Source organism: Penicillium cataractarum (assembly GCF_028827025.1).
Source record: "Penicillium cataractarum strain IBT 29864 chromosome Unknown utg000005l, whole genome shotgun sequence".
Classification (NCBI taxonomy): Eukaryota; Fungi; Ascomycota; class Eurotiomycetes; order Eurotiales; family Aspergillaceae; genus Penicillium; species Penicillium cataractarum.
Genome location: NW_026622741.1, coordinates 4,493,160 through 4,514,038, shown reverse-complemented (window position 1 = coordinate 4,514,038; position 20,879 = coordinate 4,493,160). Strand labels below are relative to the sequence as shown.

The 20,879-nt window shown below is 48.6% G+C and overlaps 10 protein-coding genes across 10 annotated transcripts; 4 read left to right on the top strand and 6 right to left on the bottom strand.

Annotated features, from left to right (window-relative positions):
- Nucleotides 1-497: 497 nt before the first annotated feature.
- Nucleotides 498-1,618, bottom strand: N7496_007323 (uncharacterized protein; the record flags this gene model as incomplete). The annotated part of the gene is made up of 3 exons (XM_056700252.1): nt 498-536; nt 618-1,505; nt 1,535-1,618. 3 exons carry the CDS (start codon nt 1,616-1,618, stop codon nt 498-500), a joined length of 1,011 nt encoding a protein of 336 aa, XP_056555665.1.
- An 838-nt stretch (nt 1,619-2,456) lies between these two features.
- N7496_007322 (uncharacterized protein) lies at nt 2,457-3,341 on the bottom strand (the record flags this gene model as incomplete). Its single annotated transcript, XM_056700251.1, has 2 exons — nt 2,457-3,015; nt 3,073-3,341. 2 exons carry the CDS (start codon nt 3,339-3,341, stop codon nt 2,457-2,459), a joined length of 828 nt encoding a protein of 275 aa, XP_056555664.1.
- Nucleotides 3,342-3,606: 265 nt separating this feature from the next.
- Nucleotides 3,607-4,903, top strand: N7496_007321 (protein disulfide isomerase; the record flags this gene model as incomplete). The annotated part of the gene is made up of 5 exons (XM_056700250.1): nt 3,607-3,756; nt 3,827-3,834; nt 3,901-4,104; nt 4,160-4,538; nt 4,622-4,903. The coding sequence occupies 5 exons, from the start codon at nt 3,607-3,609 to the stop codon at nt 4,901-4,903; spliced, it is 1,023 nt and encodes a 340-aa protein (XP_056555663.1).
- A 283-nt stretch (nt 4,904-5,186) lies between these two features.
- On the top strand, nt 5,187-6,428 carry N7496_007320 (acyltransferase family protein; the record flags this gene model as incomplete). Its single annotated transcript, XM_056700249.1, has 1 exon — nt 5,187-6,428. The coding sequence occupies one exon, from the start codon at nt 5,187-5,189 to the stop codon at nt 6,426-6,428; it is 1,242 nt and encodes a 413-aa protein (XP_056555662.1).
- Nucleotides 6,429-7,028: 600 nt separating this feature from the next.
- Nucleotides 7,029-8,656, top strand: N7496_007319 (Glycylpeptide N-tetradecanoyltransferase; the record flags this gene model as incomplete). Its single annotated transcript, XM_056700248.1, has 4 exons — nt 7,029-7,074; nt 7,132-7,510; nt 7,590-8,373; nt 8,462-8,656. The coding sequence occupies 4 exons, from the start codon at nt 7,029-7,031 to the stop codon at nt 8,654-8,656; spliced, it is 1,404 nt and encodes a 467-aa protein (XP_056555661.1).
- A 1,654-nt stretch (nt 8,657-10,310) lies between these two features.
- On the top strand, nt 10,311-11,899 carry pex12 (ubiquitin-protein ligase peroxin 12; the record flags this gene model as incomplete). The annotated part of the gene is made up of 2 exons (XM_056700247.1): nt 10,311-10,368; nt 10,497-11,899. 2 exons carry the CDS (start codon nt 10,311-10,313, stop codon nt 11,897-11,899), a joined length of 1,461 nt encoding a protein of 486 aa, XP_056555660.1.
- Nucleotides 11,900-12,146: 247 nt separating this feature from the next.
- N7496_007317 (uncharacterized protein) lies at nt 12,147-13,402 on the bottom strand (the record flags this gene model as incomplete). The annotated part of the gene is made up of 3 exons (XM_056700246.1): nt 12,147-12,628; nt 12,749-13,250; nt 13,310-13,402. 3 exons carry the CDS (start codon nt 13,400-13,402, stop codon nt 12,147-12,149), a joined length of 1,077 nt encoding a protein of 358 aa, XP_056555659.1.
- Nucleotides 13,403-14,452: 1,050 nt separating this feature from the next.
- Nucleotides 14,453-14,974, bottom strand: N7496_007316 (uncharacterized protein; the record flags this gene model as incomplete). The annotated part of the gene is made up of 1 exon (XM_056700245.1): nt 14,453-14,974. The coding sequence occupies one exon, from the start codon at nt 14,972-14,974 to the stop codon at nt 14,453-14,455; it is 522 nt and encodes a 173-aa protein (XP_056555658.1).
- A 928-nt stretch (nt 14,975-15,902) lies between these two features.
- Nucleotides 15,903-16,687, bottom strand: N7496_007315 (uncharacterized protein; the record flags this gene model as incomplete). The annotated part of the gene is made up of 2 exons (XM_056700244.1): nt 15,903-16,273; nt 16,327-16,687. The coding sequence occupies 2 exons, from the start codon at nt 16,685-16,687 to the stop codon at nt 15,903-15,905; spliced, it is 732 nt and encodes a 243-aa protein (XP_056555657.1).
- A 1,578-nt stretch (nt 16,688-18,265) lies between these two features.
- N7496_007314 (sugar porter family MFS transporter) lies at nt 18,266-19,981 on the bottom strand (the record flags this gene model as incomplete). The annotated part of the gene is made up of 2 exons (XM_056700243.1): nt 18,266-19,645; nt 19,736-19,981. 2 exons carry the CDS (start codon nt 19,979-19,981, stop codon nt 18,266-18,268), a joined length of 1,626 nt encoding a protein of 541 aa, XP_056555656.1.
- Between the last annotated feature and the right edge of the window lie 898 nt (nt 19,982-20,879).

Sequence of the window (20,879 nt, the reverse complement as noted above, 5' to 3'; positions counted from 1 at the left end):
ATATATCATAGGACTTAGGATGTTTGATATGTTTATAGACCCGCTGGGTCGACCCGTAACCTTAGAGGGTCGGTTCTCATCGTCCTTAAACCGCCCCTCTGAGGGGCGGGGCGGGGCGCGAGTCTTGAGGTTCAATCTCGAGGTCCAGTAAAACATATCTTACTTCCAGTGTAATGGTCTAATTATCTTGTTCTAGTTATGTCGTCCATAACTACTATTTCGTAGAATGGTGATGGACAAACAAGGAGAAGTTTATTGATTAATATTGAAGTCCTTATATTAGAAACTAGGTAGAAACTAGGTACAAACTAGGCTTAGATTGAGAGCTTCGCCAGAATATCAGATAAGGATCTATATTATCTAGGACAATGTGCTATGAAGTGGGATGTACACCAGGAAACCCTTTGACTTCTGGGTTCAGATTTTCAGTGGGAGAGGGGGCGTTTCCTGTGCACTATCGAGCAGAACGAGTTGAGGACCCAAGGGTTATGCTTGACCTAATTCATAGCCTTTACCTGCTCCTTATCACTGTCTATCTAGAATTGGATGTGTTTGGCAAATTTCTGCGAGTTATCAGTGATATCCAAAGTTCAAGAATTACGGATAGGAGCTCTTACTCGGGGGGCATTGCCCTCGGTCTCAGGCTGGGTGAAGCGAGCGACCTTGCTAGGGGCGTTACCCTCAGTCTCAGGCTGGGCGAAGCGAGCAACCTTGCTGGGGGCGTTACCCTCAGTCTCAGGCTGGGCGAAGCGAGCAACTTTGCTGGGGGCGTTACCCTCAGTCTCAGGCTGGGCGAAGCGAGCAACCTTGCTGGGGGCGTTACCCTCAGTCTCGGGCTGGGCGAAGCGAGCAACTTTGCTGGGGGCGTTACCCTCAGTCTCAGGCTGGGCGAAGCGAGCAACCTTGCTAGGGCCGTTGCCCTCAGTCTCAGGCTGGGCGAAGCGAGCAACCTTGCTGGGGGCGTTACCCTCAGTCTCAGGCTGGGCGAAGCGAGCAACCTTGCTGGGGGCGTTACCCTCAGTCTCAGGCTGGGCGAAGCGAGCAACTTTGCTGGGGGCGTTACCCTCAGTCTCAGGCTGGGCGAAGCGAGCAACCTTGCTGGGGGCGTTACCCTCAGTCTCGGGCTGGGCGAAGCGAGCAACTTTGCTGGGGGCGTTACCCTCAGTCTCAGGCTGGGCGAAGCGAGCAACCTTGCTAGGGCCGTTGCCCTCAGTCTCAGGCTGGGCGAAGCGAGCAACCTTGCTGGGGGCGTTACCCTCAGTCTCAGGCTGGGCGAAGCGAGCAACCTTGCTGGGGGCGTTACCCTCAGTCTCAGGCTGGGCGAAGCGAGCAACCTTGCTGGGGGCGTTACCCTCAGTCTCGGGCTGGGCGAAGCGAGCAACCTTGCTGGGGGCGTTGCCCTCAGTCTCGGGCTGGGCGAAGCGAGCAACTTTGCTGGGGGCGTTGCCCTCAGTCTCAGGCTGGGCAAAACGGGCGACCTTCTGCAGGAGTTTAGCCAGAACACACTCGGTATAAGGAGTTAGGTACATCGTACGCTAGGGGCGTTTCCGTCAGTCTCGGGAAGTGCACACACTCCCAGGAGAAGGGTGGAAAATGCAATGACCTGAGTGAACTTCATGGCGGAGATTTTTGCTTTGATTGATTGTTTAGGTTGAGACAGCCTCTCGACGTGGATTTATATAGTTGTGCCCCTTCGGCCGGATCCTTCTCTGCCGGACGGCTGAGATACATTCTCGCTCATTAATCAAATGGCTTACAAACCGATACAGTCATAGAAATCACTCGGACTCCGCCGTGTGCCCCGTCTCTATATGCCGTGTGAATTACGACATATCGTTTACTTCAAGAACGTCGCGTGCATATACACGTGTACAGTTTATTAAAGGAAATGGGGGCGGAAAAAAAGATGCACTATCAAATCAGAGGGGACTATTGAATATTACCGACTCATGTCGTAGTCGTGCCAAATGGTCTAGCAGGATAGTCTCATGTTCGGGCGCATGGCACTAATTTACCGCAGAGCTATAATATCTCATACTGCGTTGCCTAGAGAGTAGCTGACCTGTAGACAACGCCTACTAACAAAACCTACTAGTCAAAGTTTGGCTTAGAAGATGCAGCTCTGACAGTAGTGTCGCCATTCCACCCTCGGATTCGGATATCTTCAAGCGTGAGCGGCAAAAACTGTGGATCGTGTATTGTACGAAACATTATGATAATAATCAGAGAAACTGCTTTTTTCTTCAAACATTCTTGATTCAGCAGTTCTGTAATTTCTCATTTATAGTTCATTCGACAGCGTAGATAGAAGAATCCCCCCGACAGTAGCTTAGTGTGATACACACGTCCAGACAATCCTATTGTGGGGCCACTGGCGGAAAAGTATTTCAAGCTAAGGTATGCAAAAATGCTTGGTGTCTTTGAAATATAACTGTTCTGCTTAGATAGAACGCAAACTACCAATCCTCAGGGGTCCAAGTCCAGATATTAAGCCCTACCTTTACCCCTGAGGTCACAGGAAGACCTGAATGTAACAGATCAGGATGAGGACTCCGATCACTTGATCGTAGGTTGTGCCAATAAATGGCATTGCCCGGAATGGGCCTGAAGGTAACTCCCGCTTCGTAAGGCTCATCACAATCGATAAATTGACACCATCGGTCATCCTTCGGCGGGGAAAGGCGAGGGAAATTCGTGCCTCCTCCGGTACAGTTGGCCTGTAAATAGACGAAAAAAGTCGAGAATCGATTCCCCTCCATGCTGATGCGGGCCTCTCTGTGTGGGAAGGTGTCGTAATGGTGGTTATAGTGGCCCCCCAATTCGTATTTGAGGACTTTCAGTGGCTCGAGAAAGCCGGCTCGTCCATAGCCTTGAAATTCGGCAGCCCGCTTCTCTACTCTGCGTACGACTGCGTCCCGTGTTGGGGAGGCCCACTGCGAGTCTCGAATATGAGGGGCAATCGTCCCCACGGTACCATTGTTGGACCATATCTCCGATGGCTGGAAGTTCTCATCCCTGGTGATTGTGAGTCAGCGCTGGTTTCAGAAACAAGGCTACCCAGCTTTCCCTTACGCAAGTGAGATCAGATGTTGTGCCTCATCCCCATTGACAAATCCCTCCACGTATATTACCAACGGGTCCAGGGAAAACAGGTGGATGGTATAGCCAGGCTGCGCTACCTGCAGGACCGATGGATTGAGTGGTATCTGCTTCCATTTTTCCACCAGTTGTGCTATTCGGTGGTATGCATGGTGAAGAATCTGGCTTTCGTGTAGGAAGAAGGGGATGCTGATGCCAATTAGCACCCCTAGTAGTAGGTGGGGTAGTCCGAGCACTTTCATTGTCGTCGTACAAGATATGCCCAAACTTGAATTATGGTAGGTATAAAATCTCTACGGAGTACATGTTGTTCGATGGGATTATTTATAGGATTGGTAGTGATGAATTGTCACCCGGTGGGTGGGAGACAGGATCCCGATCTGGACTAACTGGGTCGAGTTCAATCTAGCCCCATCTGTTTCCGCTAAAATAACAAAGGAGCGGAAATAAATTACCAGCTGAATTCCCATCTCAGTCCCCAGTCTCCGTCAAAAAGCATTTTTAACAATGGGGCAAGTTGGCACTCTTATCTCTTTACTGCCTTTGCTTCTGGTCACTTTGACCCCTAAAGCCTGGTCGAAGCTGATTGAAGCAAATTCTGACTCCTTCAATGCCCAGAGTTCGGCGTATGCGGTCTCGCTCGCAACATTTTGTCTGGTAAGTGTACTCTTGGGTAAAACTGAACAGAGTCTTGATCCACTGATCTGGAATCTCTGTCGATTGTTAGTCGAATTAGTAAGGGCACAATAACTTCCCCAAGCAAGACCAAATTATTATCAGGTTGCTGACGCGTTGACCCAGCAAACCGTGCGATGACATCCGAGGGGAGCTCAAAAGTGCAGCCGAGACTTTACAGAACTACAACTACAATGCCTCCTTGATCTCTATTGATTGCGGTAGCCAAGCTGATATTTGTCGGGAACTCGACATCATATCCTACCCGACATTGCGCATCATCTCCAATGGCAGCATCTCCCGTTATAGAGGCTCCAGGGATTCTCAAAGGTATAGAAAGATGATTTGACTATAACTTGTATAGATACGGTGCTGACAATGGCAGCATTTTCTCTCGACTGATCAAAGAACTGAACCCCCTCGTCTGGCCTTTGGAAGACGGCTACTTGGAGGATATCAAATCTTTGTCTATTCCCGCTCTCGTGATTCATGTTGAGGAAAACGATCATTTGACACGACAACTGATCCAAGCCATAGCCCCAGATTTCAGAGGAAGTATTGTCATGGGAATCGTCGCTCACTCTATGCAGGATGACCCTGTAGAGCGAGATCTTCCATTTGTGGATGTTTATCATCCCATGGATGAAGTCACGCGTACCTTTGACGGTCCTGTCGATCAGAAAACACTGGACGATTTTGCCCAAAGGCTCAGTAGGCCTTTAGTAGGCCGGTTCGACCCCACAACATCTGAAACATACGAAAAGGTACGGTTTATGAAGTTCCTCTCTACCCTCGATTCCTTAGGTACACATAAAGATTTGCTTACATGATCATGATTGGCGTGAAGTCCAAGGTTCCTCTCGTGTACATCTGCGCCGATACAGACCGGGAGCGCAAGGAAGTCGCAGAGCTCGTCCGATCTGTCGCAACCAAGAACCATGGCTCGCTCCATTTTGCGACTCTTGATACCCAAAGATATGGCTTTCACGCCTACCAGCTGGGGCTTGACATTGACAAGCTCCCGGGGCTTGTCATCCAGGACTTTCTAGGCAAGGCCACTTTTCCACTGGATCAAGAAGAACCGATCACTGCAGAATTGGTCGATGGGTTTATTTCCTCTCTGTTCTGAGATAAGGGTGGGGCTTGTGCAAATTAGCAATGACCTGGTCGGTTTCACCTAGTGGATCTTTATAGGATATGTTAAAATATTACACAAATGGGGCTTGTATACTATGGTTACTGGGGGCCTTGATACCACAACTGTGAATTAAATAGTCAAAGAAAAAGGTAAAATCGGGTGAATGATTAATACACTAAAACGCGAACCCGAGAAACCGCATACAGACGGCCCAAAATTTTATAAATCAGTGAATTGCTCTGTGGATTCTCCTCAGATAATATTCGCACGCAAGATGGCTCCTCCATATCGGCCACGCTCCACGCAGTATCTTGATGGTCTTCGAGGCTATGCTGCTGTGGTGGTCTTTATCCATCACTATAGTCGAGCCTATCTGCGGAACCACATGGAACATGTATATGGCTTCGGAGACCACCAATCTATCCTGCAGCTTCCGATCCTCCGACTGATCTATTCAGGTTTCCCAATGGTGGCAATCTTCTATGTGATTTCCGGTTATGTGCTCTCCTACAAGCCAGTGCACGACCCACAGGCGGGCCGACTCTTAGTGACTCTTAGCTCTCCGGCCTTCCGTCGGGGCATCCGCCTCTTCGTCCCTCCCATTGTCTCCACATTTCTGGTCATGCTAGCCATCCAGTGCAACCTCTACGACACCACTGGTCACCCCAGTCTCCACCGGTTTGATTCTTTTGGAGGGCAGCTTCGCGATTGGATTCAATTCGTGCGGCTGGAGCTTCTTTCTCTTTGGTCATGGGACGATTCTACCAGCTATCGGTACGATCCCAATCTGTGGACCATCACCTCGGAATTTCAGTGCTCCATGCTGCTGCTCCTGTCCCACCTGCTTCTGGCCCGGAAATCGTCGGCCGCTAGACTGGTCTTCTGGCTACTTTTTGCCGCGTATGCAATGCAGAATGGGATCTTTGAAGCGGCCTTGTTTCACATTGGTGCATTTATTGCGGAGATTCGTGCACTCCCACATTTCACGAGGAACGGCCACGATGGACTACTGTATCGATACTTCTGGACAATGGCCGTGACATGCGGGGCCTACTTCGCCTCTTACCCGGATCGAGAGGGGGCGCGCACCCCCGCTTTCAGCTGGCTGCCATCCCTTACCTCCTGGCAGCCTTTCGAGGACTGCCGTGCCTGGCAGATGCTAGGGGCAATCATTCTCGTTTTCGGTCTTAGTTTTGACAATCGGTTGCAGCGCCCATTTGTCTCCCCCGTGGCACAGTACCTGGGGCGAATCTCCTACGGAATTTATCTCTGCCATGGTCCCCTACTCAACATTGCTCAGCGCCCTCTCCTTCTCTTCGTTTGGGATTTCTTTACTCCGGAAAACGATTCCAACACAGTATTCTGGGCGGCATTTTTGATCGTGCTGCCCGTACTATTCTTTTGTCTCTTGTTCCTGGCAACTGCCTTTTGGTGGCTCGTCGATAAGCCGTCAACCCGGCTGGCAAGGTGGCTTGAAATGGTGACCGAGCTGGAGGAAGATCAAGGAAGACACTAACAAGTCTTAGTCTCCGGTATCGGTACGTTTCATTCTTAAATCCTTGTCCACAAATCGAAGACTGCGCTTACCCCGGAAACATCTAGCTTGGCATGCTTAGCCTATATGCTAAAATCCTGCCACGAATCGGAAATTACGCTTACCCCAAAACATGTAGCTTAGCATTATTAGCCCATATGCTAAAATTCTACCCGCATGACCGGATATAGCTAACTTACGCAATCGGCCCATATATCATTATCTAGAAATGAACTTTCATTGGCTTTCGACGGTGACTACCATAAATGAGTTATAATGATGTGACTAATATTATACTCTGTAATTATTTATGGCTAAACATCGCGCCATTTGGAATTGTTTACAGGAAAGATAAACAAATAACAGACTCAGATAGAGAAGCACTATCGTATAATCTAAATCCAGTGTATTATTACCATAGGTCTGTAAAGGGTCAGCGTATGCCCCTCCACACACCCTTGCACCTCTCCCCTCCTCCCACGGATATTCTCTTGAATTTAGGGGTAATAGCTGTCAGCCTTTAACTTGCTGAAACTTGCTGTTCCTTTTCGGAGGGAAAAGAGCTCGCAGATTCTGCACAGAATGGAAGAATCAAATACGACGCAGAATCATTTGCTATCGAGCAACGGTGAGTCAAAAGAGAGAATCGGCGAAATCAAACACTATTTATTGACGATAGAAACAGATCCATCCCTGACCAAGTCAAGTCTCAACCTAGACAAAGCAACAGTATCCGAGTTATTTACGAAGCTCCGGACAGCAGAGAGGCCAAGTGATAATGGTAGGGGACCAAAAAATGTCGAATCTTACAAGTTCTGGAAGACACAGCCAGTGCCACAATTCAACGAGAATGGTGGTAAAAGTAGCGGAGGACCTATCAAAATGATCAATCTAGACGAGGTGCCAAAAGACCCCTACCCGCTATTAGACGGCTTCGAGTGGGGAACAATCGACCCAGGAGATGAGAAGGAGGTGGGCGAGTTGTATGAATTACTGTCAAACCATTACGTTGAGGATAATGATTCGACCTTCCGACTCAACTACTCACCGGTGTTTCTGAGATGGTCGGTCAATTCCTACACGTCCCCTCATTAAATCGAGGTCTTCTTCCCTCAAGCACTAAATTGATCTTCTTACGAGCAGGGCCTTAACTTCTCCGGGCTGGCAGAAGCAATGGCATATTGGCGTGCGCGCTTCTGCGTCGCAAAAACTAGTCGCTTTTATTAGTGGTTCACCGGCCAACATCAAAATTCATGCGCAAATGATGAAGGTGACCGAAATCAACTTTCTATGTATTCACAAAAGACTTCGCTCAAAACGTCTGGCACCACTCCTGATCAGGGAGATCACCCGGCGCTGCTACCTCCAAGGCATCTACCAGGCCATCTATACCGCTGCGGCAATCTTGCCCACCCCGGTGGCATCGTGCCGATACTATCATCGTCCCCTGAACTGGCTCAAACTGTACGAGTCCGGCTTTTCGCACCTGCCGGCGAACTCCACCAAGGCTCGGCAGATTGCAAAATATCATCTACCAAGTACTACCCAAACGTCTGGCCTGCGCCCCATGGAAGTGGATGACCTAGGTGCCGTCCATGAGCTACTGGAGAGGTATCTGCAGCGATTCGACATCAGTCCAACATTCAGCATAAACGAGCTAAGGCATTGGTTGTTCTTTGAAGCCGATCAGCCGAAAGAAGCCGCGAGCAAACGTGTGGTGTGGGTATATGTTGTGGAACATCTAGAAACCCGGAAGATCACGGATTTTGTCTCCTTCTATTCCATCGAATCCACGGCGCTCTCTCACTCGCAGCATAACGTGATTCGAACGGCATATCTGTATTATTATGCATCGACGGAGAGCACTCAGAACCTTCAGCAGCGTTTACAGGGTCTCATCAACGATGCCCTTATCTTGGCGAAAAAGGTAAGATTGTGTCGGTCTTTTTTGGCTCGAAACCATCATCCATACAACCCTCCCTTTCTCTTGAGCTGACTGGTATATATGTTTTCAGGCTCGGTTCGATGTGTTCAATGCACTTCGTCTCCAAGATAATGACCTATTCCTGGAAAAGCTTCGCTTCGGCCCTGGCGATGGCCAGCTTAATTACTACCTCTTCAATTACCGGGTGGATCCGGTGGCCAATGAGGATGATTCGGATTGCTTGGTGAGCCAGAGGCCTGGAGGTATGGGCGTGATCATGTTATAGGGTTTCCGCGCCTAGATCGGCTCCTTTTATAGGCCCTCTACAAATCCCTGATGCAGTCGATAACAATGATGATAATATCATTTAAACTGACCCCATCCTCCTATCTACTTTTCATGGAAAGTGAAGAGAGTTATTACAGTGACATTGAATTGGTCCATTTCCAACCTAACTTTCCTATGTGTTTGTATGTACATAGTATGCGGGCAACACCTCCACATGGGTATTGTCACTTGAATACCTGGTTACACGGCCACGGGACAGCTCAACCTGCCCCTTTTCCCATTCGTCTGCATTGGTCTTCTCTTCAATCAATCAATCACTCTTTTCTGATGGTTCCGGTAGCTCTCATTCGTCCATATGCATACTAGTCAATACCAATTCAACTCCCTTCGACAGTTATGAGCCCGACTGTCGTTTCGCGTTATTCGTGCTAGGAGGTCACGGGTACGAACCCAACCGAAGATAGGTCTTTTTAGGTATTTTCTCTAAGCCATAAGAAAAATTCCAAAGAGGGTGCAGAGGTTACCGTGGAACCTGGCATTTATAGTGCCGAAGATATGCGTTTTGGCGCTTCTCTTGTCTCCCTCTTGCCAAAATTCCCGAATGGAGACTGGAACGATGGACTAGTGGCTAAGGAGGGCGGTAGACCGTATTTTACTTGCGTAAACCTAACCCGATTCCCTAGCGTTCAGAACACCAAGCATAGAACCTCTATCGACTACTGAGAGCTTTCGATCGAACGAAAGTTACGAACGGGCATTTATGAAGCTAAATGTTCATTATTCGATGATATTGTCGTCGCTAAATTCGCTCTTTTTCCCTAGGAGGTTCAATACATTAAGAATGAAACCACTGCATACTAATGGATTTCTGGCTATAATATTGGGCCTCAATTCCTTGGCCACTTGACTGAGAACGGTCGGGTGACTGGGTTCATAATGGAACGTATCACTAATGCACGGCACGCTAGTATTCAGGACTATGAGACCTGCGGAGAGGTACTATCTCGACTACATGATTTAGGAGTCCGACATGGGGATATAAATCGATTTAACTTCCTCGTCCGTGATTCAAAGGCTACTTTAGTCGATTTCGATACGGCTCAGAAATGTGACGATGGAGACTTGCTTCTGCAAGAGTCTGAGGATTTAATTGGACGCCTCAAAGATATGTCGGGCAGAGGAGGTGGAGGGCACCTTTAAAACAACCATGCTATTACTGCTGCAGAGTCAAAAAATTCCTTCAAGGGAGGACGGATCATCTTGATCGATGATAAACAGGTTTACCTTAACGTAGCTGAATGAGAAACAAGGGGTATCCTGAGGACCACTCTAGGCAACTCGGTACATGATAAAAGCGAAACGAGTTAGAGCACGCTGAGATATGAGGACATAATTATCGCAGTTAATGAGGACCCGCTGCATGACAGAAAGTAAAATCTAGTATTGATACTTCTTGTGGAAGATGACACCGAGTAGCGGACACACAACCGGACTAGGCGTTATAGGGTCCAACTGTGGCTCGGACAACTTTGAGCCTCGGCTGAAGCCGGTCCCTCAATCCGGCACCGCGCACTTCCCTCCTCCTTCGTCCGACCGCGCTCTCCGTCAACCATCCATCTGCGACTGCTTAAGGATGACTGGTGCTCCAAATCATGGAGTACCTACCTAGTCTTCAACAGGAGTTCGATGAGAACAAGCCATCCCTCTTCGGTAAGTCTCGATGCCCATCCTTTCTTGCGGGGAATGGGGTCGCTCACCGGAATCCGGGGAACTTCCATCCTCTCGCGGAATCACGACAATGGTCACAATATACTAACTTAGGGATTGCTGTTTGCTAGAACTCCTCGCTGAACAGCAGCTATCTGATCTTCTCCCACCTTCCATCCGCTACCTCCTCGCGGTCGCAACACATCGCCACCCGCGGTACCTCCTCCGGATCCTCAACTCCTACGACGAGGTCTACGCCCTTCTCTCCCTAGTCGTCGAGCGATACTACCTCCGCACATTTGGCGGATCATTCACCGAAAACTTCTACTCCCTCAAGCGCGAGCGTGTGCTCCGCACGAAGAATGGCGAGATCCCACGCGCCCAGGTTGGCGCGGGCGGCCCCGTGCGCGACGCCCTCAAGCTGCGCTCCGCAGACGTGTGGAAGAACCTGCTCGTCATGGTCGGTATCCCTTACTTGAAGCGCAAGCTTGATGAGGGATACGACATCCATGCGGCGCCGCAGGCGTCTTTGGTGATGGGCGGCGGGCCGCGATACAACCCCAGCGATGATCTCCCACACAACCCAACCATCCGCCAGCGCATCTTCCACTATTACAAGTGGTTCTTGCGCAATGTATACCCGTCCGTCAATGCGGCGTACTATTTCTCCATCCTGGCATTCAATCTTGCCTACCTCTTCGATAATACTAAATACTCCTCTCCTTTCCTTTGGCTGATTGGCACGCGCATTCGCCGCCTCGGAGCCGCCGATCATCGTGCTATCGCCGCTGTGCTGGACCCCAAGCCTGCACCTGGTGGTAACCGTTCTCAGCGACCTGGCTCAGGATTGATGGGTCTGTTGAGCCCGCAGAACATGTACCCACAACTACTTACATCTCTGCGCTACTTCCTCCCGGCATCGATCTTCGCGTTGAAGTTCTTGGAGTGGTGGCATGCTAGTGACTTCTCGCGTCAATTGGCTCGCAAGGCGACCGAGGTGTTGGACTTGCCAGCTCCAGTGGTTTCAGGGTTGACCAACCCCGCGGAACGACGCAAGTCAGGGCAAGAGGAGAAGGAGAAGAAGGCTTCTGGAGACTTGAAGTCTGCATTGAAATCGCCTCGCCGCCACCAACCACCTATTTCCGCAACCTCATATCTTCCCATTTTCACCGTGCCTCTACCGCCGGCGGATACCTCTAGTGCAAACACCTGCCCTGTCTGTTTGAACACGCTCGTCAACCCAACAGCATGCCAGACGGGATACGTGTTCTGCTACGTGTGTATTTTCCACTGGCTTAATGGCGAACACCAGAGACAACTGGACTTTATGAATGGGGAAGGTGCAGGCGCTGCTTGGGAAGAGGAGATTACGGGAGATGATGAGACGACGAAGAAATCGTCGGATGACCATGAATCTGATGACAAGACCTCTCGCAAGCGCGGCGGAAAGTGGGAGAGTGGTAAAGGCAGATGCCCAGTTACGGGGAGGAGAGTTCTCGGTGGAACCGATGGTCTCCGGAGGGTGTTGATTTGAGTCATGATGTATATACCTACTTGTACCTCTTACTACACATTTTTCTGTTACATTCTACTGAACAAGACGTCAGGAGTAGACACTCCATGGGGAAATCTTTCGGCATTCACCTTGTTGACCGGAATGGCATGTAGTCTATCATATACATCGCCAGTAATGATTCTCCCGACGCCTTCTCGAAACCCCTCATAATGAGCAGACAAGAGAACGCCCAATCAATATTGTGCCCATACTCAATCATTAGGGGTTAACGATGCTCTGAATCCTGAGAGTCACGTCTAGATGACCGCGTCGAAGAACGGGGTCTTGCACGTCTCTCGTCCTCTGAAGACGGTTTCTCTTCTACGTAAACCGTTGCTCCAAGTTCTCTTGAAGGTCTTACACTCTCTCCAACAACACCGTCATTATGACAAAGCTCATCCGGCTCTTCGAAAATAACTTGAGACTCTGTAGTACCGGGATTGGCTGGGGATCGGCCACGCTTCTCGGCCGCTCTTGACTCATCTTGAATCTCCTGGAAAGATGCATAGCGGTATTGCTTATGGGGCGTCTGAGGCTCTTTGAAAAAATTGGCCCAGCCATCATCGTAGATTTCCCCCTGTTCATGAGTCTGAGGGATTGTTTCCTCCGTAGCGGATTTCACTAGTTGTCCCGCTTGGCCCTTGTCGCCGTCTTTGACTCGTTGTTCCCATGTTTTCTCAGTCTTCGTGTTCTCTAGAGCTCTCAGGCCTTGAGATGGTGCATCATCAGAGAGACGCTCGTGTAACTATTTGCGAAATTTCTCTTCTTCAGCCTTCAACCTTTCTTTAAATTCTAGCTGTTCTAATTCACGCTCGATTTTGGTCTTACGAAGCTCTTCTTCTAGGGCTTTCTTCTTGTGTTGCAGGATCTCAAGCTCCAACTTGTCTAGCCGGTGGAAGACGTCTTGCTTAAAAGAATCGTTCGCTCTCGTGCGAGATTTGCGAACCTCCTCGTAAGAAAGCAATCTAGAATCGAAATAGCGATGTTCTAACTGGTCAGATGGCCCAGTTCCCAGTTCCCCTGGACGGGAATTTGCCGCGAACCCGTTTTGCTTGCTCTGCTCGGCGCGTTCCTTGGCCCTTTCATTCTCTTCAGCGATCGCCTGTGCAAGTTTGTCGAGTGTCTTTTGAGTATACGGAAGACCTTCGCGCATTGAGTCTGATAGCTCGGCATCCTGATTAATAGCCTCTGCATCGTCACAGACAGAGCGGGCTAGTGCATTCTGCACCATAAGACCATTCCAGCGGGTCGCAACACAAACGTTGTCTTTAGGAGCGGCCTTGAAGTGTGAAGCGGCTCCTTGAAGTCTCTGGAGAAGCTCTCGACGAGACTATCATCAACATCAATAGCAAGCAAGTATTGTGAAGTACAGGACTCATATAATTGAACAAGGTCCTCCTGGTCGTGTCCATGTAGTTGATCCAACTCCTTGAACAACGGTCGGGGATCTTCCACGCGACAAATAAGCTCTCTGCGCACCATGGCTTGGGTCTTGTAGTCTTGAAGCTCCTTGGAGTCTTGAGCGCCCACTACAATTGCTCATTTGGTGGAAATTTCGGATCTGGAGATGGCCAGCCCGGGTTTTCAGTCGCCACGGGTATATAAACTGGTAGACACCGCTTGTTGAGCACGAATCCAGAGACACCCTCGAAATGCTGTTCCCGTTGTTCGCCATATGATGCGCTCCGACTTCGCTAACGATCGAAATGTTCTTTGGCCAATAACCATTGCAGATATGGACGGGATTTCCTCAGATGAGGGCTGTACTCTTTGATATCGGCAGCGCATTGCTCAGCTTGTTGTGCACAGTGTGCCAAACTCAAGGTCCGATCTTTTGTGAGTAAGCAGAGTGATTGGCTCTCAATATCGAGCATGTACATCATTTCCACTTTTAATAGTAAAAATGGCGAATTCAGTTGCTTCATCGTATTCGTTAATGGTCCAGTCTTTTAAAAGTCGTTCCAAGCAGTGGATTGTCTGGAAGTTTTTGTCCTCCTTCTCATCATCCGCATGGAACATTGCTAATAGAAGATCGCAAAACTCCCAGATACGACCACCCACCAGGAGATCGTCATAGAGGTCTGGCCAACAGCGCGTATCAAAGCCGGATATTGGTGTCTTACCCTTGCACCTAATTTCGGATCGAAACTCGAGATGATTGCGAATAATTTGGACCTAGAATCAGATGATCAGATTAAACATTTCAAACTCGATTCTTTCAGCAGATTTTAGCATAATACTACCTCCGTTAAATCAAATGGTATCTCATCACCATGTGTAGAGTGGGTACCGCGCCTGGAGGTGGCCCGCTTGTCCAAGTATTCACAAAATGAGTCGGGTTGTAACCCGTCCATCACGGCGTCCATGTCCTCCCCCGGAAAACTATCTAAAGAAAGCCCCTTCGCAGTCCTAGTAGATTAGAGTGGTAACTATACAGATATGGACCGTTTTCGTGGCTGCCAATCGGGAGATATTTCGTTTTCGGATCGTTCCGCCGCTGATTTGATATGAAAGCATTTTAAATGTATCAAACTAGTAGTAATAGCCCTGTTCAACTAGCAAGTCGGCACATTCAAGCAGAATCAGAGGTAGACCCAGATGATCCTCTAGGTTTGCATTGAAGTATTTGATTGCTTCTGGAAAATGACCCGATCGTTTCAAGCGCGAGACTTCTTCTAGGTGGCATTCAATGCCATCGGCAACATCGAGCGAGAAATTTATAGTGCTGTCACTCCGATCTACCTGAGAAGTAGAGACAAGGTGATATTGATGCGGAATATCAGAATTAGAGTCTTCGTCCGATAATGAAGCGGTCGAAGAGGAAACGCTGACAGGAACTCGCTCGCGGACTTTTTCCGTCAAGCTATCCTTTTCTCCTGACTTCTCCTTTTCTGGCGGAGGGAATTTAGGCGATTGATGTATCATGTTCAACGTTGGAACTCGTCGGACCAGAGGCAGCTTGGTGGGATTTTCATGCATCCATTCGACTCGTGAGAATGTATCCTGGCGATTGGTGGATGTTGGTATCCTCATACGCACTGTATCCAGCGCCATTGCGGGTCTGTATCTCTAGTGTTGAATCAACGTCCTCAAACAAAAGAAGACACCAGTATTCAAATATAAGTCTCACGATAGACTGAAAAACCGGCTATAAGGCCCAGGAGGACTCGAACGCGATATCAATTAAAATCATAGGATCATAAGCGAATGCAAGTATCAGGTCTAACCCCTCCATCTTGGTCACGGTCGCAGGGTTAATAGGTGGCAGGGATAGTTGGCAAAAGATTTAACATTAAATTGCAGATTGTATTTAGATTTCCGTTCTACTAATCTTATTAGTCAGTTAATTCGAATCTATTTTAACTATACATCTCCGTCAGTACTTTGATTAATTGTCCTAAAATATGCTAGTAACCTAGAGATAGTATGAAGTCTACGGTCCCTTAATATCTAATTATAAATTCATCTAGTTATTAAGATATAAAGTTGTAATCTATCGCATTTGTATGATGTTTTGGGGTGAACCTCTGCTCTGGGCCGTGGATTACGTTAACCTTATGTCGGGTAACTATAACTATCATAACAGAACTTCTAAAAATCTAAAGTTCGAACGAAGCCTATATTTAATTCTACCCTACTTCCAAAGTGGTAATTCAACTCTATTATAGGCCCACTTTTTCCTCCCATACTTAAGACGGATCCCCTAATTCTACTCTACTAGGATCGTAATACTCCTATAGGATTGAACCTGAAAGCGTACTTAATGCAACTGCTCAACGGAAGCAGAACAGAACGACCGTTTTTCAAGTATTGTACTGGAGAACTATCTCTAAACGAAGAAAAAAGAACAAAGAGCGGAGAAGAAAGCCCATATAGGCCTTCCAATCAATCAACCTGGCGTTAGGTCTGGAAATTTCCAGCAGGGAAATCCCTCTGGAGTTTCCCAGTGAAACTCCATCAACTGGCAAGCCTTGCCTAAGTCTTAACCGAAAATATTGCAAGCAATGTCTCCGATCTTACCAATGGCTTCGCCATACGCATTTTCGACAGTGCCCAGAGCCTTGTCAACCAGTGGCTTAACGTCATTACAGATGAGAGCACCAAGGTCGAATTTCGGGGCTTCGAGGCTGAGGGAAACAGTGATTTGGCCTTTCTCCTTTCCTTCGCTATCGAGCATGACCGCCTTGACCTGACTAGGGCAGCTCCAGTAATTGGTAGTCTTGAATTTGGGGCCCTTGCAAGCGGCAGGGTTCTTCTCACATTCCGGGCCAGATAGTCCTGGACCGGACTGAGTTTGGACTGTGTCCACCTTGGCCGCAGCGTCGCCAGCCGCAGCGATCGCTTCTATCACTACTTTGAGTCAGTATGCTTGTTTAATTCTGGTTTTGACTTCAGAAGACACTAACATCCGTTCCTCTCCTTCCAGTCCCATTCCCCCCACGCGTTGTCGTAGTCACCATCGGCCTTGACAGTGAGTTTACCCTGTTCTTGTTGCGCATACGTTCCACCGGAGGTGTAGATTGTGACATCGTAGGTGTACGAATTGCCAGGAACGCAGGCGGATCTCTCGCAGAAACGGTAGGCTTGTTGGTAAGCGTAGTGTGGGCTCGAGGCGCCGACGCTAACCATATCAGTGGATAGATAGACGTCAAATCGACCACCAGCGTCGCGGCTGTGGTGCTTCCATCCCTGCGCTTCAGGAAGAGCAAGTGCAGGGTTGGCCGCAAAGGCAGCGACCAACATGGCCATAATAGCATTCGAGTACATTTTCACTGTAAAGTGGCGATGGATGAAATTGGGAAAAGATTAAGAATCTTTATCAAACAGAAGGTGTCTCTGCTTAAGACGAAAATGGAGATTGATATTGAGGAAGTAGAAGCTGAGTAGCCAAGTTATGATCCTGATGATGGTTTCAGTCGAAAGTGTGAGGATATTGACGCCTTTAAATATTCCTTGACCAAATATCTTTCTTTGTTATAACGTATACGATCCATTGTATCAGGGGCTACAACGAGCGATGATGCTACTTCATTCGTCCTCGACATACAACTACCGTATTGGGGGTGATCTTCACTGACCCTGAATACTAATCTAAGTATAGTAATTAAAATAAGACATTCTGTGCCTCTTCACTCCTGGGCGTCACATCTTGGCGGTAGAGTGGCAGCTGAACGATTGTTGTTTTTGATTGGTTGGCCCCTGGCGCATGGTAATTTCATTTGGGCGCCAAGCTCTTAGGAACTAAGAAAGGTAAGCCGAGGAAGGAAAAATCAGAAGACCCAGGTGGGTGATCTCTAGCGTGGAGGACGCGCCGAGGCCCATGCCAAGAGAGACGGAGCGGAGTCGAGGCTTAAACAGAATTGGAGGACAAGAGATGCCCAGCTGAAGGGGAAAGAGAGGCTGACCGTCTGGATGGGGGTTGAACTGTGAAACAGTGAAACAGAGTTATGGCAATTTAGCGATTGGCGTACGGCCAAGGAGTACAGTACATAGTGGTGGGTGCTTGTTGATAATTGCAGGCGTGTCTCCTGTGAGTGGCAACCTTAATCTAATCCGTGCCACCCGCCTCCAATCTCTTCTTATCGACGATTCGACCGTCTCCGTCCACAGGATCGCGAATAATGAATAAAATCACACTTGCATGTGGAAGAAGATGTATAGCCCCTGTCGATTCTTTGCTAAATTTGCTGATTCACGGACATCGCGTCTCCTTCCCAGGGAAGCGGGACCGTTCTAATGGCTTATATCACGTGGCGATAGCCCCAATACCTATGTAACGCTAGCAAGGCTGTCATGAGTACTTCACGTCGATCTTAGCTGAACGATACACCTTCCAATTTGTACATGATTTGGGACCTATCCAGCAAGTTGGACCAGTTTGCTCCGAAACGACGGCACAACTTCTTTCATCCAATCATCGAAAGATACGGATCAGTATTCAATATATATGTTGTCTATCATGGTCCATTAGACTTTCTTCAATTCATGAATTCTCTAATACAATTCGTTCGCCCACCATGATGTAGAACTTTTCAAGGCTAGAATCACGCAAGCTATCCAAAAAGAATTTGCCCAATACAGCCCAAGCTTCCGCATCCCCCCCCCAGCATCCATCGGTTGCCGTACCACATCTAAGACAATTGAAACTAGCTTACACGAGGAATAAAAAGACTGCGCAATTAGTACAAATAATCAGTAGCATGGCAGTCGAGTACGAGCAAGCGGAATAGGACTTTTGAGATGACACCGTGGCGAAGCGTGTAGTAACTCATGATATTCTCGGACGTCAATATCTTGACATCCATTCAACTAAAACCTATGTGCTTATCGATAGAAAATTGCCCCCTAGCCCTGCTTGTGACCTTCTCCAACGACATGTTCCTCATGCTCGCTAGATGATGCTTTCTCCAAGTCCACACGCCTCTCAGCGGCCTCATACTCGGCAGTTGGAGCCTTTACAAAGCCAATCTTATACCAAGGCAAAGAGAACAAAGCGCCTGCGCTCTCCATGCTGCGCCCCTTGCATTCTGGGAAAGCAAAAAAGACCCACACTGTTGCACACCCGGTGAAAGCAGTGAACAGGCCAAAGGGGCCCCAGGCGTGCATGTCCACAGTCATGCTGGGGAAACCACGAGTGATGGCGAAGTTCAGCAAATTTTGATAAATGAAAGCAATTGTCACCACTGTTCCTCGTGTTGAAGTCGGACAGATCTCTGAAGCTGTGAGAGAAAAGACAGGTGCCCATCCGAATCCATAGCCAATTGCAAAAATGCAAATGGCGACGATTGCAACCCATGCTGCGGGTGATGGACTGGCAGATCCAGAAATATCAGCCACTCCTAGATAAACGGCAAGGTAGAGGAGGCACAGGGTGTTCATAGATGAACCAATAATTAACAATGGTCGCCGACCGAAGCGATCGGTGAGATAAAAAGCGTAGAACAACACACTGGCGACCTTAATCATACCGTAGACGGCAGAAAACAAGAGGACTTGACTGGACTTGAGGCCGATTGACTTCAAGATGGTCGGCGCATAGTAGGTAATTGAATTTCCACCACTCATGATGAAGAATGTTTGGACGATCATGACAAACAAGAGCATCTTGCGGGTCGGGGGATCAGTGATGCATGTACCTAATAGAGATTTGGTGGATTGCCAGGCAGACTGGCTCTCAGCGGTTGCATCGACCCGACCTCTTAGCTCGTCATACTCGCGGCTGAAATAACTATCGTTTTCGTCGAGGCCACGGATCTTCAAAAGGCTCTGTCGGGCCGCCTCCACTCTTCCTCTCATCATCAAATAGCGAGGTGATTCGGGGAAGAACGGAAAGCCAACGACGAGTGCGACAGCAGGAATCAACTGGAGGACGAGTGTGGCCCGCCATTGCCAGCTATTCTGCGGCGAGATATGTTCATAGGAGCCATAGTTGATCCAATAGCTTCCCGCGACACCGCTCATGATGTTGATGTTGTAAAAAGTGGTCATCATGCCACGCATCTCTGTCGGTGCGACTTCTGAGATGTAGATAGGGCCTACTGTCATTCCAAGCCCAGAGCCAATTCCTGACATGACTCTTCCAACGAGCAGTTCGGCCAAAGAGCCAAAGTTAACAGCCATCAAGATGGCACCGATGGTGTAGAAAATGGCGGCCGACATGATGACTGACTTTCGACCTCGACGCTCGCCCAAGGGCCCAGACACCACGACACCTAGGATCTGACCCTATTGGTAATTGCCAGTCAGTAAGGATAGATTCCAACAGTAGAAGCTTGCAACACAAGTTCAATATAGGCATGCAATACGAATACTCACCAAAAGCATCGACGAGACAACCCATCCTGAATAGTTCGAGATTTGTTTGGAGGAAAGATGGGTCCATCCAAAGTCCCTTATGAATGGCTTCAGAGTCATAGTGCCCGAAATATTCGCGGTGTTGAACCCATGAAGACCACCACAATACGAAGCCCAGATAACAGCAAGCCATACATATGCCCTGCGAGCTGGAGCTGGGACCTTTTTGATGGCCGCATTGGACCAGCCACCGCCAGCAGCTCCCATTTTCAGAGAGGAAGAAGGGTAGGTCTGACAGAAAAAAACTTGAAGATATCGAAATTTGCGGGGATAAACGATGCGGCGTAGACTCCAATATTTAGAAGCCGGGGAAAAGTTATTTCTCTTGACTTATATGCATCTTTGAGCCCCAGCTGAAGGGCCAAGTGATGTTAGAATCACACGATGCGGGTGTGCTCCATTCTCGAAGTGTTCGTGCGGGGGGAAGAGCCCCTAGGAGTAGCCCGAGTTGTTCGAGAGTAGCCAGATCTATGCACCATCACATATTGGTTGATGAATGCCGGCCACAGGGTTGGGATAGCCGGGGGTGGGGAATCGAGCCCGGGATTAGGAGTAGTCCGGGGACGACGGAGTGATCCGTGACGGCAATTTTAACTTCGCCGTTTAAGCTTCGAGCCGGTGGCAAAACGCATCCAATCATTGATCGTCCGTTATTTTCTTTACAGTCGCTTTAGACGGCTCGGTGTGCGTATCCGTTCTCCGCTCACTAATTATCCCCGGGTTACACGATCGCTTAGGAATTGAATCCGTGTAGCTAGGGTTGAGTGGCTATGGTAATCGGGCTTCGGCCATCTTCCGGGATTTGCCATATCCCATGTTAGAAAGAGCGTTAAATGGCTACTTTGTTTTCTGAATTAAAGGAATCGCTGTATGAGACCAGTTTTGGTCTCGTCAAACTGGTCTCGTCCGAATTCTGCGTAGAGACTTCAACGGCGTAGATGAAGGTGGTTTACGCTGTATTTTGTCTTCCTGACGCCAAAGCCGAGAAATAAAAACCAGAGGGACACATGCCTACCGGCACTCGGTGGGAAAAGGTCGAATCTATCGAATGTACACAGTATAATATTTTTTTTTCTCGCGATGTACAGCAGTAATGAAAATAGTT